This window comes from Rhipicephalus microplus, chromosome X (genome assembly GCF_043290135.1).
Source record: "Rhipicephalus microplus isolate Deutch F79 chromosome X, USDA_Rmic, whole genome shotgun sequence".
Classification (NCBI taxonomy): domain Eukaryota; kingdom Metazoa; phylum Arthropoda; class Arachnida; order Ixodida; family Ixodidae; genus Rhipicephalus; species Rhipicephalus microplus.
In genome coordinates this window covers 262437340-262454917 of record NC_134710.1, presented here as the reverse complement: position 1 = coordinate 262454917, position 17578 = coordinate 262437340, and the positions used below count along the sequence as shown (strand labels likewise).

General features: G+C 43.5%; 1 protein-coding gene across 1 annotated transcript in view; it reads left to right on the top strand.

Annotated features, from left to right (window-relative positions):
• The first annotated feature begins 7204 nt into the window (after positions 1 to 7204).
• LOC119161560 (putative RNA-binding protein 18) overlaps positions 7205 to 17578 on the top strand; it is a 35117-nt gene continuing 24743 nt past the window's right edge. Inside the window, exons 1-2 of the mRNA XM_075879029.1 lie at positions 7205 to 7374; positions 7522 to 7613. Coding sequence (XP_075735144.1) covers positions 7372 to 7374; positions 7522 to 7613 — 95 coding nt within the window. The 5' untranslated portion in view covers positions 7205 to 7371. The remainder of the gene's footprint in view (positions 7375 to 7521; positions 7614 to 17578) is intronic.

Below are 17578 nucleotides of genomic sequence, written 5' to 3'. Positions count from 1 at the left end.
ATTACAGATCCCACAAGGCCACGTCCATGTCACTCCTATCAAGGAGGCTTTGAAAAATGACAGAGAAAGAGATGCCACATATAACACAAGCACATGTCGAGCCAAATGCTTTTGAAAAAATGCGCGTAAACCTGGCATACCAGCTGTTCAGCGAGGAGGTCCTGAAAGGACTCTTTTTCTACAAGAGTGGTCTGCAGGAAAAGTTTCGTACAGTCGAGCCTACAGAGCACTTTGTAAGGCTTATGGAGAAGTTGATTTTCATCATGTCGTCACGAACACCACTCAGAGGTCTTCGATCAGACTCAAAAAGTGCAGAGTTCTTGGAAGAGTTCATTATTTTTTTAAGCGAATGGGAGGAGCATGCAGTAAAGCATGGTGGTGGTTTTCTGAGTGCAGGGACTGCCCTGGGACTTCGTGTAACACTGAAAAGTACGCTGTCTCTTTTGGATTATGCCACTTCCAAGCTTCAATATAAGTACTTGCTTACGGCGAATCTCAGTCAGGACAAAGTAGAGAACGTCTTTGGGATTGTTCGTCAGTCATTCGGATGTAATGATCATCCGACTCCAGGGCAGTCCTTGATCATTATTAATAACCTCAGCTTCTATAGCTGAGCAAGACCACCCAGGGGTGGAAATTCTCAGCCTGAGCTGATCAGTGCACTCTTGGAGCCGTCTGACACATCTACGCAAGAAGCTGGTAAAATGACAACTCTCGTGGACAGGCTTTTAGATGAAGGAAATTTAGCAGATGCCGCAGATATAATGGAGAAGCACAGCTCCTTGCTTCATCACAAGGACTTTGTAGAAAAGAAGAGTTACAGCCGATTAATTTATTATGGAGCTGGTTATGTTGTACGCAAGACCATGAAGGAAATATCGTTTCTCGAGTGTGCATCATCACTATGCATTCTTCCTGTTCAGGCCACGTTGAATAGTAACGCTTCACTAACTCAAGCATTTGATCATGGTGGCTTGCTTTACCCATCGAAACCACTTCAATGCCTTGTGACAGAACTTGAGAACGTGTTTACTGTTTTTTTCAGCCACAACCAGCTGCATGCTGAGAGCATGACCTGTTTTCTTAGCTTTATCCAAGGCAATGAACTCAAGATGGTTGGCTGCCAAGTTCACGGCCGGGAAGTGACAGCAAACATCATCAAATTCTATGCTCTCACAAGGCTGCATTTTCTCGCCAAAGCCTCCACAAATCTAGAAATTTGCAGAGGCAAAAGCAAAAGCTTTTGAAGATGAGGTGGTGCCAGCGAGTGTCGAGTCAAGTTCAGTGTTTCACTTTCGTGTTGTGAAAAGTTATACAATAAACCGCAAAGACGTTGCATGTGCTGATTTCTGACCTACTGTGTTCTTCCAATATTACTTTGACGCTGTTAATGTGCTGTCTTCAGCAAAAACGTGGGGGACTAATGGTACGCGGTTTGCAGACCAGGCGCCATAACGTTTTGCCCAGTTTCACTTTAAGCTATTTACTTAGGTTGTCGACAATGTGGGCGCTTGCGTAATTAGTGCCGCGGCAACGCCGAGGGCGCTTTCATTTTGAGACACTATAAAAAAGCGTAGGTACAAGGCAGGATACCTATTTCGCGCAGCAAGCTCGAGAACTTCAATCGCGGCCAACAGAGCTACAACGTACGCGGATTCAGCAAGCAACATTCGCGTACTGTTCAGCCGAAGCCAGCAGTCTTTTGAGCTAAATTCGCGTTGATGAAAAGGACAAGGAGCCTGCCAAAAGTGAAATGAAGGAAACAACGCTCATTTACCAAGGTGTAGAACGACAGGATAGCGCGCGCAAGCGCCCGCGCTGAATGCGTGCCAGCGAGCGGCAGCGCCACCTACCCACAGGATCGAGAAATGTTACACCAATACTCCGCCGCTCCCGCTAGAAAAGCGTTCTAGCCTCTGTAATCTTGCTTTTCTATATCAGCAACAAATGGTTGTTTTGCTCGCCGCGAGATGATGCGAAAAAAGACTGTGGTTGCTCTCGCTCCCGCTCGAACGCGCTGCCAGCAGCCGTCGTAGCACGCAGCTGCAGGCCATGCGCAGGCCTTTCATAAAAATGACACTGTACCTGGCATGAAACACTGCGGTGTTACACAGCAGTGACAATTTGCACTTTTTCTTTCTTTAGTAGTCTGCCTCGAGAAATACGCCGTTATGCTGCACGTGTTACCTTTTCATTTGGATGCAGTCAATAGTACAGTAAATGAACATGACACGAATATTGTCATTGTTCTACAAAAACATAATAAAAATGCAGATGACGAAAAAAGAAAATGATGCCCATTCAGGCACTTTCACTGCAAGAGACGTGAGGACTGATTGTAGGTCGGCTAATTGAAGCCTTCTACAATATTCCGGCAAAATTACTTCTCACGTAATTCATTTCAATCACATGACCAGGGTTCACCGTTATCTAGTGCGTAACTGCGCTTCGGTTGACAACCTAATAAATATCTGTACGGGATATAATATTAAAATGGTGAGTCAGGATAGGAGAGTAATACCATTCAATGACGATAATTAGCCCAGTTTTCCCCCATACAATTCTACAGAGAGGAGGAATGCTAGATTGCCTCTATATTTCGCAAATCAAAATATTTAGTACCGAGACAATACGAACCATGTTGAAAAAAGTATTAGTGGAACATGGGATTGATACCACCTTAACATTACGTATCAGGAAAATGCAGCAGCTGCCATGCTTTTCTTCGTAAATTCGGCCAAAATAAATGCAGTGACAGAAAAAAAAATACTTTCCTCATTCACGCGACGGCTTCGGCTACAGTGTTCTATAAGGTGGTAGTTGGATCAGCAGCCGGAGCGCTCTACCCATTGAAGGCAGGCGGCGAGTGCGGACGAGACCCGAATGCTTGTGGCAGCGCTGTAGTCGCGTGGGCTGGCTGGCGTGACTGCCGCTGGTCAGTGGTCCTTCGTGCTAGAGTGCCTAGAATATTCTCCTAGTGTCATGAACAGGCGCTTTCCCCATCGGCGACTGGGAAATTGATTTGGATTCAGCGTTAGGGGGCGCTACTTGCAACTGGCGCGTCAGTTTGCGTGCCGGCCGGGCCTTTCAACGTTGTGTCGGGTGGCGACTTGTCTGTGTGGTGAAGCGTGTTCTCGCTACGTTTCGAATATGTGCCGTGAATTCTCGTGCAGCGATTGTGTGTGACTATGCCTGAAAAAAAAAAAGGAAGAACGTGCTTTGTGCCTTTGTGCAAAGGCGGGTACAAGTCTTTCAAGGAGAAGGTGTATCTGTTCAGGGCTCCGGCAGACCCTGTTCGTCTTCAAGAATGGGCGCGAAACATCAAAAGAGGTGACAAAGTTCTAGACGAAACTTGTGTAGTGTGTTCTCGTCATTTTGATGATCGCTACATCCAAAGAACTTTCAAGCATGTCATCAACGGCGAGGACGTCGAATTCGACCGTGAACGACCATCGCTAACGCCGGACGCCGTTCCTACCATTTTCCCGGATGGCCCCGCTTACCTGACTAAACCAGTGCCTCGAAAAAGAAAAGAGAGGAATATTGCTGACTGCACAGCTCCACCTGCTAAGCGTAAAGCGCCGAATGAACCCACGACTTCCCAGGCCTGTGACGATGCTGCCGCTGGCGAGGAAACAGCACAGGCGCCGCACCCGTTTCACAGCATAACGCCGCCGTCGGCATTTTGCAGCAAAATTTGCTTGCCCAGTAACCCAGAAGCATTGTGCTTCGCATGGCACTACAATACAGTGCCGGGTGACGTGTGCGTGTTGAAACACGTAGTGTTTTCGTCAAGCAAGGAAGTAGGTGCTGCAGATGGGTACCTTTGCAGTACTTACTGCCGCGGCATAAATGTGGAAGAGCACTATGTCAGCACCGAAACTGACGCACTCGCTTCGCTGAAAAGGGCCGACGATCTGCTTCTTTGTTGCGGCTGCGAAATTGAGCCTGCCGCTGGCACTAAGTGCGTCCGTTTCGGAAGCGGATGTTTTTCGCCCAAGTGCTTGGTTACTACGCAGGGTGGGAAAGCTTGCTTGAGGTGCAAGTACCTGAAGAGACTGATTCAAAATCAGCGGAACAGACTGAAGAAGAAACGCAGAGGCACATTCAAGCAGCGCATTTCTAGGAAGTCTGTGCAGTTGTTCCGGGCCAAGAAGAAGCTGGCTAAGGCGCAAAGGAGCATTGAAGAGCTACGGGCAGTCAACAATGGATTTGCCAGGGCTGCTTTAGAAAAAAAGTTGAGTGGTCTGCCAGTGAAGCAGCGTATTGCTGTCAAAACCTGCTTTCAGGCAGCCACTCGGAAGTCGACCATAGGCATGTCGTATGACAAACTGTGGATATTGGAGTGCATTCTTATGCGAATGAAAAGTCCACAGCTTTACGAGCATGTCCGCAGGCACGAAATAAGGGCTCTGCCATTAGCTCACTACAGCGATTATTGAGCTCACTACAGCGATTATTAAGTTTTACGCACTCACCAGACTGCACTTCTTCACGAAAGCAACAAATAAGAGCCTGTCCTCTAAGCGAGAGAAGCAAAAGCTCTTGAAAATGCGGCGGTGTCAGTAAGGTGTTCAGTGCTGTTCATGTAAAAAATGTAAATAAGTTCCTGGTACAGTGGCTTTTGTAATTAAGAAATCTGGCATTGTGAATCTGTTAGGAGTTCGGAGCTGCCAAAGTGAAAAATGTAAATAAATTCTTGACACTGACTTCTGCAATAAATGTTGATATTGTAAATTGACATTTTGTATTGGTTTGTTTTTCCTTACTGCTGGTAACTCATTCGCAGGGGGTCCTGTTCGCCAGTGGTTTCGTCTGGCGCACTGTCATTGCTTTGGCATTATTTATGCCCCGCCGCGGTGGTCTAGTGGCTAAGGTACTCGGCTGCTGACCCGCAGGTCGCGGGTTCGATTCCCGGCTGCGGCGGTTGCATTTCCGATGGAGGCGGAAATGTTGTAGGCCCGTGTGCTCAGATTTGGGCGCACGTTAAAGAACCCCAGGTGGTCAAAATTTCCGGAGCCCTCCACTACGGCGTCTCTCATAATCATATAGTGGTTTTGGGACGTTAAACCCCACAAATCAATCAATCATTGGCATTATTTATTTTTCTGATTACTTCGAGGCGTGAAGGGCCAATCGAAGAGATAATGACCCTTGTACGTGGGTGCGTCCAGGCCTGCCACCGAGTGCAGGGAAAGTAAGTGTCCATAATACATTGTATATATAAAAAGTTGCGAGAAGAGGGTTTGTACAGTGCCTGCGATTCTGCACATGACAACAAAGTCGCGACAGCAGCCTACGGGAGGGAATGGTGATCGCGGATGAGGAGAGAAATATGTAATTTTTCGTGTTGAACAGTCGTACCGCTGGGAGCCCCCGGTTGGCCACCCCTTAATTACCGCAATTTAAAAAGTAGCATTGGTAACGCGCGAGCGGCCAATCTATGAAGAGGCGGCACGGCAGGAGGACACAAAATCTCAACAAGGCAGAGAGCTCGCATACATTTCGTTCAAATTCACACGCTTTATTTACAGTGTGCATGGAAAACGCAGGATAACAAGGCAATCGCGTGCTAAGCCATGAAACCACCACTGCAATTTCAACGCAAAGCGTCTGCTCCAGCTTGCTGCCTCCCCAGCTTGCCGAAAAAGCAGCGCGCCAGAGAGCGGTACTGCCACCTGGCGGCTGTATCGCATACCATTTCCCCTCGGCCGGCCCGTTCACGACACTAGTAGAAATATTCTAGGCACTCTATTCGTGCGCTTGTTGTGACTTGTGATGGCCGCGCCCATGGACAGATGAACGCACCGAGCAATCAACCTAGACCCACGCAGTTCCTTATTGTCAATATTTGCCTGTAATTTTATAACATTGCTAAGACCATACGCTCGGGGAAAGTCGACATTAACGGAGCTAGTGCAACAATAGTTTTCTCCTGAGTGCGCAAGTTCCTCCTGTTTAGGAAGCCAGAATTCTCGCAGTGGACCATCTGATTGAAAAAGCGACCCTAGTATCAGTTGAACGCATGTTTCGGAGTATTCCTGCAGAGCACAGAGAGGTATAATTGGTAGAGTAGAGGAGCGATGACCATCTAATACATTATATGGCAGGTTCTGTTGCTCGAAATTAAGTTTCAGAAGCGTTATGACTGTACGCCCTGAAAGACCCTTGTTTTGGAAGCCTCTCATACGTAAATCGGAAACACTGAGTTCTCTGCGATGTGTGACCAGGGAAGCGTCGTTGTATCCCTCACAGGAGCTTTCTGGGCATGCAGTTAAGACATCTTCACTGTGTTTTTAAGCCGAGAAAAACTCTGCAGGGACAGCACAGTGGATGTGATGTTGCAGGTGAATGAGAACTTTTGTTGTAATGCCCGAGGTTTCAGCCAGCATCCAGATGCGCTCACGAAACACTTGACCAAAGTTCTATATTTGCTGACCATACTGCATTTTTATGTAAAAGAGCTCAACAAATTGTGACATGAATGACGTAAAAAGAAATTGCGTGTGAAGATCAGCCATTGCTCTTAATGCCTCTCTCGTTGCAGCCATGTACTTTGAGAACACTGTGGTGCTTTGTGCCAATAAAGTTTTCTTGTTGTCGTTGTTGCTACTCTTGTTTTTATTTTTTACTACGTCATAAAACTTCGCTATCTCGGGTCACTACTACAGCCGCGCCATAGCAGCATCGTCTTGGGAATAATTAAATTCGAAGCTCTCAGTGGATATGTACAAACGCAAACGAAACCGCTCGTAATGAAATTGTATGTTCCGAATGTGTTAGTACGTGCGGCGCCGCAGTTGCTTGGCTTAATCTTATTTGTGAATGCTATTGAAACCTAACGTATGTCGATTGTCAATGGCAAATTATATGTACAATTTAACCATTCACATTTTTACCTTTACAATGTTCATGAACCTCTAGTTTACCAATCGTCCTGCACCCGTTTTCTGCACTTGTTGGGTCAGCTTTATTTTCACGCTAGCTTAAAATGTCGGTCTGTCCAGGTTTCTCTGCGCTTGTCTTAACCCTGAGGAAATTTTTAAAAACATGCTAAATAACTCCGCGCTTCTTTTTGTCGGTGAAACACCATGCGCACACGGCTTTCACCGCATTGCTGAGGCTCTGAGTTTCGCGTTCCGTACAGCCCACACGCTGGTTGCGCCATCTCGCAGCGTTTACGTCAGATGTCTGACTTGCGCGCTCTCCCTGATCCCACTACCCCACACACGGCACAGAACACCTCCACTTCTACCCCCGTCTAGAAAACTGTTCCAGCGGCTGTACCTGCGCTAGCGACTGTTCGCGCGAAGGCAATCTACGTCGTGTCGCGAGCATTTTCGTGGTTATGGGGTTTGACCTTAAATAGAAATGGTGAGACGAGTGTAACCGTTCTCGAGGTTACGTCTTCCATCAGTTGCGTTGTTGGCGTTCCTGCTCTTGCATGTTCGCAATTAGTTTAAGTGCCGTTCCGTGCGGTGTGTGTGTGTGATCACGTTTTGATTTTGTGTTTGTGCAAAGGACGCCAGAATACCGCTGCCCGTGGAACCATTGCCTCATGAGACAGACAACAAACGAATATGGGTCGGGAATCTTGACAGCCGCCTGACTGAGTGAGTGAGGCCACATCATGCTCGCTTGAACGATCTTAAAGCCAACTTTTTTTCGTGCTTGGCACTTACAGAGATAGCTTAGTGACTGTTATTGCTGCAGTTAACGGCGCTGTAGGTTCTCATCGCAATAAACAGCGCAAAAATAGGGACAAGAGCTTTCTGTCTGCCTCGGTTTTTTTTTTTTTTTCATACTAGTGGTGTGCGATTATTAGAAAATTTCGAATAACGAATCGAATAGCGTTATGTTCGATTCAGTGCTCGAATCTAATAGTGCATATAGCGAATACTTCTGGAAGGCGCAGCAACGACGAAATAATGATTGAAATAACGAAACGTTTGAAGAGCGATGAGTAACTTTCTTCATTATCATGTTAGTATTACCCAGATGCATGCAGTCCATGTACTTACAGGACTATCGATGCTATATTATAGATCTTAGGCGTTTTTGCTTAAAACCCCAGTGTCACTGAAGCAGCAGCGCCAGCCATCCACTACTTTCACCATGACATTCATGATGATGTTAACTCATGAAGATTGCTTAACATTTATGTATCAGTTTTATTTTAAAGCTGTTAACAAAAGACCACCTTAAATACTCTAGTCACTGCTATATTCTGCAATGGCGAAGTATCTCGGAGGCCCTAGCTGCAGCTGTAAAATGCTTCCCTCAGTTTAAAGAATTGTTGTACTTTTTTGTGGCTTAAAAGTAATCGTAATGCTTCTTTGTTAATTTGTGAAAATTCGTTTCTAATAAAATGCTGTGTAAGTCTAGAGCTGTTTAGGAAATCATTATGCTACCAGGCAACGGCTGCTTTCGAAATGGTTTCCTTATTATTTGAAAACTATTTGACAAATACTAGATTGGTATTTGTATTCGATTTGGTGTGACTGCTATTAGATTGCTATTCAATTTATTTTTAAAAGTCGTCAGTCACCCACCCCTAGTTCATACCTTCGAGCCCAGCTAAGGACACTTGATTAAGTTTTCCCGGTGTTTGTGTCAAGCAAAAGCAACGCCATTCATGGCCTGCATAGCAGCAACGTTTTGCATGCCAGAATGTCAAAACACTAGCTTGTTACTTTTTGTTCTTACTAAATGTTCCACCAAATTTGGCTAAAGGGTTGAGTCTGTCGTGATAAATGCACAACAGATGCCTCCACTGAAAATGTTTATGCTGGCTACAGCTCTACTTAACGGGTATTGAAAGGTGTTCAGGTTATGTATAAATACTATTTATTATGTATACCCTAGTGGTAAAATTGCTCGGAAATTAAAACCACAAAATCGCCAAGGATCGAATCAGTCTAAGTATAATGTCGTATCTAGTAAGTCCCGGAAAAAAGAAACGGCAAACAAAGTGAAAGCAGTACGAGGAGCTGCATAAGAAAAGAAAGGTATAGCAATAACATCAAAGCACTAACAACCACGAGAAGCAATGACAGCTTCACCAAGCAATCTATCAATTGTTATATACCCAAGCGTCGCTGAGGCTGCATGTAAAGCATGTGCAACACCACTCCTGAGAAGCTCCCTGCAAGAAAAAAAAACTACTAAAAGTAATGATGGCAGCAGCAGAAACTGTGACAAACATTAAGTGATGGTGTCTGTGGCTGTCTTGTTGATGAACTTGAAAAAATTGGTTTTGTTGATGTAGATATGGCCATAAACAGTAACCCCCGTATTCAGAAACGCTACTTGATTTAAACTTGGCTTGCCACTGACTACAATGCAGCAAAAACGCGTTTTCAATGCGCTGTCTTTAGGCGGTGCCAAGGCAGCACAAACGCACAGATGCATTTCAAATGCGCTGCATTGAAGGTGGTTTCAAGTCAAGTTCAAGTCAAGGAGTGTTTCTGAATACGGGGATAAGGCAGAGGTATTTCTGCCTGTTATGTTTTATTTCTGAAGTGGAAGAAGAGAAAATAAAGATTTAAGCGTAGCTGAAAAAGGAGTTGGACCAGTGGTGTTTCTTAAACATAAACCTGATGATTGCACATGACTGGTATAATTGCCATTTCATTTGCTAAGTTATTTAAATGTTTGCAAAATAAACACCATGTTTTAATCTTGGCACATGCATAACCTATGTAGTTGTTTCATTGCCGATCAGGGGTTAGCTGCAGACACAGAAGTTCTAATGTTGAGATTTACTTTAGTTATTATCATCACTGATGGTTCAGAAGCATGTCTTTCTTTTTTTTAAATAGTCTTAACCACTTTAAAAATCAATTTAGCACACTTTTTTAGTCATCATGCAATTTAAACATTTTCAAGTTTCATGCATGTACCCTGTTTTACTCTATCAAACACAATCATTCATACTTTTTAACGGGAGAGCTTGAGCTTGGCTTGGCTGTTAAAAGCAACATCCTCACTTTCCATGTCCTTTCTCCATAGTTACAAGCATGCTCTATATTTTGAGCAGGTTGGCCTCGGTGAACACTTACATTCTAAATTATAAAAAATTTTATAAAGGTATACTTTGTGTCATATATCTGCAGCTGTAAGTCTAGCATTTGCTTCATCATAACAAAGCTTTAGCAATAGGCTTGCCATAAAAAAACACGTGCTAAAAAAAAAGATTTGCTTTGTGGTGAACCATTGGAACACTGTGGTTGGTCATCCTCTTCTGCTATTTCCTAAAAACTGCACTCTTGCTGAGAGTCGTGGTCCACCTTGAATGTCTCCATTGCGCTGCTTCGTGTACCATACAATAAGTTCCTTTACAGCTCATATAATTGAGAACAGAGTGTATACATGTTAATACCACTAAGGAAACTACTGTGGCAACTAAAAGAAAAAGTGCTGCCAAGGAAAAAAATATCTATCTATATATATATTATGAAGTCTTGGTAGTCTTGGTTGCGACAGCGTTTAATTGAGGAAAGACCTCGCAAAATGAACGAGCAGAGCCAGTACACAGACGATGATGATGACCCAGAGTGGCAATGAGGACAAAGAGACAAGCAGATGGTGGTGATTGTGATCATGCAGGGATGAGGACGATGCAAGTAACAAATGCCCACAATATATATATATATAGGAACATGGGAGAGGCTTTTGTTCTACAGTGGACGTAGTCACACTGATATATATATATATATATATATATATATATATATATATATATATATATATATATATATATATATATATATATATATATATATATATATATATATATATATATATATATATATATATATATATATATATATATATATATAAGCAGGCATGGTGGTTGAGTGGCCGTAGCGTTCCAAGTAGTCAAGTAGATCCTCCGTGAGCAGTCACAACGTGGTTTATTTCGACGTTTCGGCCTAGAGTCTGGCCTTCATCAAATTCCATCTCATCCTGATGAAGGCCAGACTCTAGGCCAGAACGTCGAAATAAACCACGTTGTGACTGCTCATGAAAAATCTACTTGTCTATATATATATAGGGAACGACGCATAGATGCATAGCTCTAAATCCACTTTTCCAGCCTTCTTTTAATGGTTGGAGGTGGCTGGGAAAAATCCATTACCTTGATAATTTGGGGTGGTTTGTGGGAAACGTTCGTCATTCAGGTTGGCGAGTTCTTTTTTTCTTTTTTTATTTCATTGCTAACAAATTAGTGAATAGGATAGAGGGAGAATAATAGCTGCCTTGCCCCGCCGCGGTGGTCTAGTGGCTAAGGCACTCGGCTGCTGACCTGCAGGTCGTGGGATAGAATCCCGGCTGCAGCGGCTGCATTTCCGATGGAGGCGGAAATGTTGTAGGCCCGTGTGCTCAGACTTGGGTGCACGTTAAAGAACCCCAGGTGGTCGAAATTTCCGGAGCCCTCCACTACGGCGTCTCTCATAATCATATGGTGGTTCTGGGACGTTAAACCCCACATATCAATCAATAATAGCTGCCTTCTGGTAGCTAGTGGCCATAGTTGTTGGAATTTTTGTTGTGGGAATTTCGTTTGGGGGGATATAATTATTTCCGAGTCTCTTCAGCGCCTCAGAATAAAATTCCTGATTTATAGTCTGCCCAGAAGGAACAAAATCTTCCTAGCAATTACTAAAAAAATGCCAATCATTGTCTTTGCACTTTAATGAACTGACAGTCTTTCACTGGCTTGAAGCCTGTTTCATTTCATAGTCATAGCAATAATGCCAACTTCTGATGCACACTATTGAAAATCTCTATCATTTTTTATGTGATATATCATGTCATGGCACAGTATGAAATGTTGCCCCGCTGTGGTGGTCTAGTGGCTAAGGTACTCGGCTGCTGACCCGCAGGTCGCGGGTTCGAATCCCGGCTGCGGCGGCTGCATTTTCGATAGAGGCGGAAATGTTGTAGGCCTGTGTGCTCAGATTTGGGTGCACGTTAAAGAACCCCAGGTGGTCGAAATTTCCGGAGCCCTCCACTACAGCGTCTCTCATAATCATATGGTGGTTTTGGGATGTTAAACCCCACATATCAATTAATCAACAGTATGAAATGTCTGTTCCTTTAATCATTGATGAACAAACAAGAAACAAAACCTTGTGGTGGCATGGCCTGTGTCAAAGTTCATGTTCGAAGTGCGACTTAAGCTACAACTAAAGCCAGTGGTTTAAAATAAGCTATCTTAGTCATGCGGTGGTGCTTCTTTGCTATTCTTTTTATAGATGTGTTTGCCATTCTTCTCTACACAGCCGGTTGAAGGTGCACTTTAGAATAGTGTAAATTATTCAGACTTATGCTCTGCTGAGTGCTTTCTTTATAAAGGCCATTTGAAAATCGAGCACTTCTTCAATCATTTTTCTATGTGGAAGCAACATACCAGGCAGCTCAATTGTTCTATATGAATTGACAACATTTTTTGCAAGTAGTCCCTTAAAAACAATGGAAAGAAGTCAGCCCGAGCTTGCTGTAATATTTTACAGTGACATGAATGTAACTATCAAATTGTAAAGCGTCCAGCTACTGCCATGTGGTAGCACAGCATTGAACTACAATCACAGATTGCTACTCAAAGCCCGGTACAGTTATTGTGTGCCTTTTTAAATTAAGTTTGAAAACCATATCTTGTGTCACATAATAGTGGCCAAATGGCTTAATTAAAGGGCCACTAAAATGCCAACATTCTTTAAAAATTTCATGTCAACAAATGCACAGTGTTCAAAATTCCATCTCAACCAGTGATGCCACACGTGGCAGCTCAGCAAGACACAGGCACTGCACAAATTTTCCGGGAACAATCCTTTATCCTCTCCGAGCCTTTCTGGTATCCCATTGTGGTGTGCGATGTCAAAATTTTGCACAGGAAACACCAGCTTCAGGAAACACCAGCTAATATATGGCGGGTTGCGAAGGGAAGGGTGAAGCAAGTTTACATGCCAGACAAGAGGCATATTAGTCATCAAAAGCATGTCACTCTGCTATTGCGACATTGTTTTAAAAAATTCTCACAGGTATGAGTTGATTGTAGATTTGTGCACAACTACCACACCACTGCTAAATTTTGACTTCTTCTTAGTTTAGAAGCCCTTTAAAGGAGCTTTTTGCCTCATGAATCGACTGCCTCAAGAAACTTCAAGAATCTGTCAAGTACGAGCATATTTACAGAAATTTGTCACACCTTTTAAGTGCTTTCTTTCTCTCCTTTCAAACCAGCAAACGTGCTGAAAAGTACATAAAGGGAAGGGAGAGGTGACAAGGCGGCAAGAAAACGCATCCGTTTGTCAGCGCGTGTCGTGACCTTAAGCTCTTTCGTTTCTTCTTCTTTTTTTAACACACTGCTTACTTTCAGTGTGACTGAGAGCATAAGCACGTGATGGCATACAAGGGCGGCAAGGGTAATTAGCTCACAATGCTCAAATCAGCCAACGTCTATGTGACTTAGTGCTTATAATGAGATCATTTTTGGTATATGGCATCTTTTGTTGTGAGAAGCAGCAATTATTTCTAGCTGACTTTGAAAAAAAGTTGTATTTGTCAAGTTACATGCTGTACTGTAATGTTTGGCACACATGTTCCCAGGAGCCTCGAATACCGATCAGCGGCATTTTTTTACCAGAGCATGAAAGACAGGCAAATATAGTGACATACTCGCAGCTCTGTTGTATTCACTGTACAAATTTTATAGCTTGTGTTTCTTATCAAGCAAAGGAGCAGTGCTATTATTATGTTGTGTGCTGAATACACTGCCCATGTGCAGTGTATTAGGGCATGTGCCACAGGGGAAGCTCACTTTAGTCATACAGATAATTTTAGAGTGTGGAACAGCAAGCCTAAATGGTACAGAAAGCTAAAAGAAGGACACATACACAGCACTGACTAGCAACTGAGTTTATTATCACAAAACATGCAAAAAATAAGAAAAACATAAATGACATCACAGCACTAGCAAAGTGAAATGCCTCTACTATCAGCTTCTTCTAGCTTTCTGTCTTGTCTTCCATGCCCAGTATGTACCAACTGGCCCACCAACAATCAATATTGCAAATAATTTCACTTGCACTTGCCACAGATATTCTTCTGCTGCATTCGATTTTCATAAAGGCTAGAAGCCATGTGAAGTCCATGTGCAAAAAGAGGGACATGAGGGGGTGTAACTATGGCCTCACTGCCATGTTGACTTTGTCTGGCAATTGTGAATGAGCCATCAGAGTGCATTAGCCCCGAGAATGAACACTGATGTCTCTACTGACGTGGAAATGTGACGTCATGGTAAGGACTAACCTGCTCCACCGCCGCTCTTCTGCGCCTGCCGTGTACCCACTTTTTAGCGATACGGTGGTGTTTACTCCTTCATTTCACAATGCATATCTCTCAAGGTATCAGGTTGAAGGTTACTTAACTAGTGAAAGTTGTTCAAACTGCGAAAAGTTTTGATAACATAGCCAAGGATAAGCAGAACCCTCATTCATTTACTGTGCAATTTTTGATGCAATTCATTCGTGTTTTTTACTGCGTGCTAGAGGAAATGGGTAATACAAGCCAAGAGGTTTTAACTTAATACAACTAGCTATGTATACTTGGGAATTAGAACGTGTGTGCCGAAAAATTAGATACAAAATGAGAACGTTTTCTATTCACTAACTGCATTGTGGTTTACCTTGAAAGTTACGTCCATTTTTGTAAATAATCTAGTAGGTTTTACATAATCGCGCTTTCTGTGGTAGGGCACTTCAAATGAATACGGATCTCACAAACAATCTCTAAAAATATTTGCAAAATTAAACGAAATATTACTGCCGTGCACACGCAACTAATTCAGAAAAGCTGAGACGTCTGTTTATGGGATCATATGTACAGATTTCTTCTCAAGAGTTGCCAGGGATTATGTAGTCTTATATCTGATGATTTGTGTGAAATGCTGGTCTGATCTCCCGTCATGCCACAAAGGGTAATGTTAAGCGTGAAGCACCGGAGGCGCAGATATATTCCGCAGATATGAACATTTGTGAAAGAAACGCGTGGTTGAAATGAGCTGTTTCGGCGGTGCATTCAGCGACGTCGCCCATGGAATAAATAAACATTCTTAACAAGAACTAATTGGGCGAGTTGGTGATCACATAACATGGTGATCTTAGCACTACAAAATACGTACACACGTGAGACAGACGACAGACAGGCGCATGTGTAGGCTACAACTTTTGTACCTCTAAAATTGCCAGGTTAATTAAGCATTCTTCGCCTCACTGAGGCGACGAGTGGTCTCGAGCATCATGTCTACCTACAGGATGATGGTCCTCAAGGGTAAACCATTGAAAGGAAATTCACTTAACGAGGTGGCTATTTAAACTTGTACCCATGAGCGCGACAGCAGCTACGATGCTGCACGACAAAGAAAAGGGAGAACGCTTATTGCTCTCAAATTGTGTCGTCGTGCATTGTAGCTGCTGTCGCACTCTTAACTACCAGTTTAGATAGCTACCTCGTAAAGTGATTGTTTGCAATGAAAATTTGAAACTAAAGAACATAATGAGTGAGCTAGTACGCAGAAAAACTGATACAACAGCTGCGGTGGTATTCTCGTTCATTTAAAATTTGATCCCAAGGTTTAAAAAGATTGTAAAAAGGTTTTCACGGTGTGAATCTCGCTGGAACCGAGTGTGATTAGTTGACAACCTTTGTGGGACCAAGCAAGTCAAACACGATGTCTTTGAGCAAGTGCTATGTGCGTGTTTATGGTGATAGCCGCATTTCTATGACATCAAAAGTAAGGTGATGGCGAAATATATATGTATGTTACCCATAAAACGCGCATTCGTTGCGGGAGTCGTGTGTCTTCTTGGAGCTGTCAGCATACCACCACCACGCTTTCGTATGCATTTGTACGTAGTGTTTGGATTTCGATTGGTTAGATGCCAAGTTTGTCCTGCCGCTTTAAATTTATTGGGAGGTCAGTGTGAAGAGCCTTAGCTTACGTCTGCCCTGTTAAGTCGCTGGCACTATTGCAACGCCCAGTGTTCAATTCCATAAGAGTTTCACTTTTGCCGAGGTTTTCATCGGATCTTAACTTTGTATCGTAAGTTCAGTGCCACCTTGGATTTTTTTTCACATCTCCTTTTAAAACATAATGATGTGCGCGCACACACAAAATAAAAGTATTTTATGCCCACTTCGACCATGCGTGTTTCCTGCAGGGCGTGTTTCATTTCGGATGATATGCATACTTGATCATGCAGCATGTTTACTGATTTGAATGTCGCTTCTGTTGCTTTGAGAGCTCGCTTGGTATTCGTCATCATGTACAATACCCCATAGGATCGAGCATGTTTTTAGTTACACCAAGATTTGCACCTGATAACTGTGTCTAATTTTGCGAAACAATCTAAAATTTCATTGCCGTCTTGGTTCTTTTGTCAACTCGTTTTCATAGTGGCAGCTGTATATCGTCCGTGGCTCAGGTGGATGCAAGGATATAATATTTCACATCACAAAATCATGTTGTCATTAGGAGGCACGCCGCGGTGTGAGGCTTCAGGTTAATTCCGGCCACTTGAGGTTTTTTTTAACACTCACCTAAATCTGTTTGAAGTGTAAGGCATGATGACGACAACGAACAGAGGGTGCGCATACACCAAGCGCCACTTTTGTTTACATTTAGCTTCATCCCACCATACGCTTAAAATGTGCAACACCATTCTTGCACCTAAATCTAAGCACAATGTTACTACGTCTTGCTTCCATGGAAATGTAACTGGCGTATGCGGGAATCGAACTCATGACTTCAATCCTAGCAGCACAACACCTCATCCTGCTAACTTATCGGTGGGTGTTGCTTGCAAGACCTGTACGTATAAATGCTCAGTGCGAACACGCAGCATGCATAAATCTGTTTACACTGAGCGTTGACGAGAATTCTACAGCCATCAGTTAATTAAAACACTTGCAGGGCTAAGGTGCGATATTTTAACTGTGGTGTATTAAGGTTGCAAGCTACGCCGCTTTCGCATTACAAATGGTTGTCTCGGAAAGTTGGCACCCAATCTAGAATGTACAGCGGTTGTCTATTTGCTGTAGCTTAAGTTTACAAACGCACTTCCTTTTCATGTGAGTCCGACCATCACAGTTCTCCCGGTTAATAGTTAGTGTGCACAACAAAAAGTTCTTCTAAGCTACAAGACCACGGAACTATCGACGAAGTGCCCTAATTCACACTTGACGCCACTGTTCGTCGCACTGCTTGCATTGGAAACCTGAGAAATTGACGGGCAGTTTTCAGCTCTGCCACATTTTTAAACTTTTGCAGCTGCTCACAGTGCAGCAGGAGTGCGTACACGCTTTCCAGGATGATGTAGGAGCGGCACCCATAGCATGCAAAATGCAAGATAAAAGCCCAAAAAACACATTTTCTGTGAGCGCAACGCGAAAACCAAGCAAGCGCAGCCCGTCTGAGCTACCGGAGCTTTGCCCTCTCTCCGCTAGGACGGCGAACGGCGCCTAGCAAACTTGAGACCCTTTTCTCTATACAATACCCATGGAAATTTAGCAT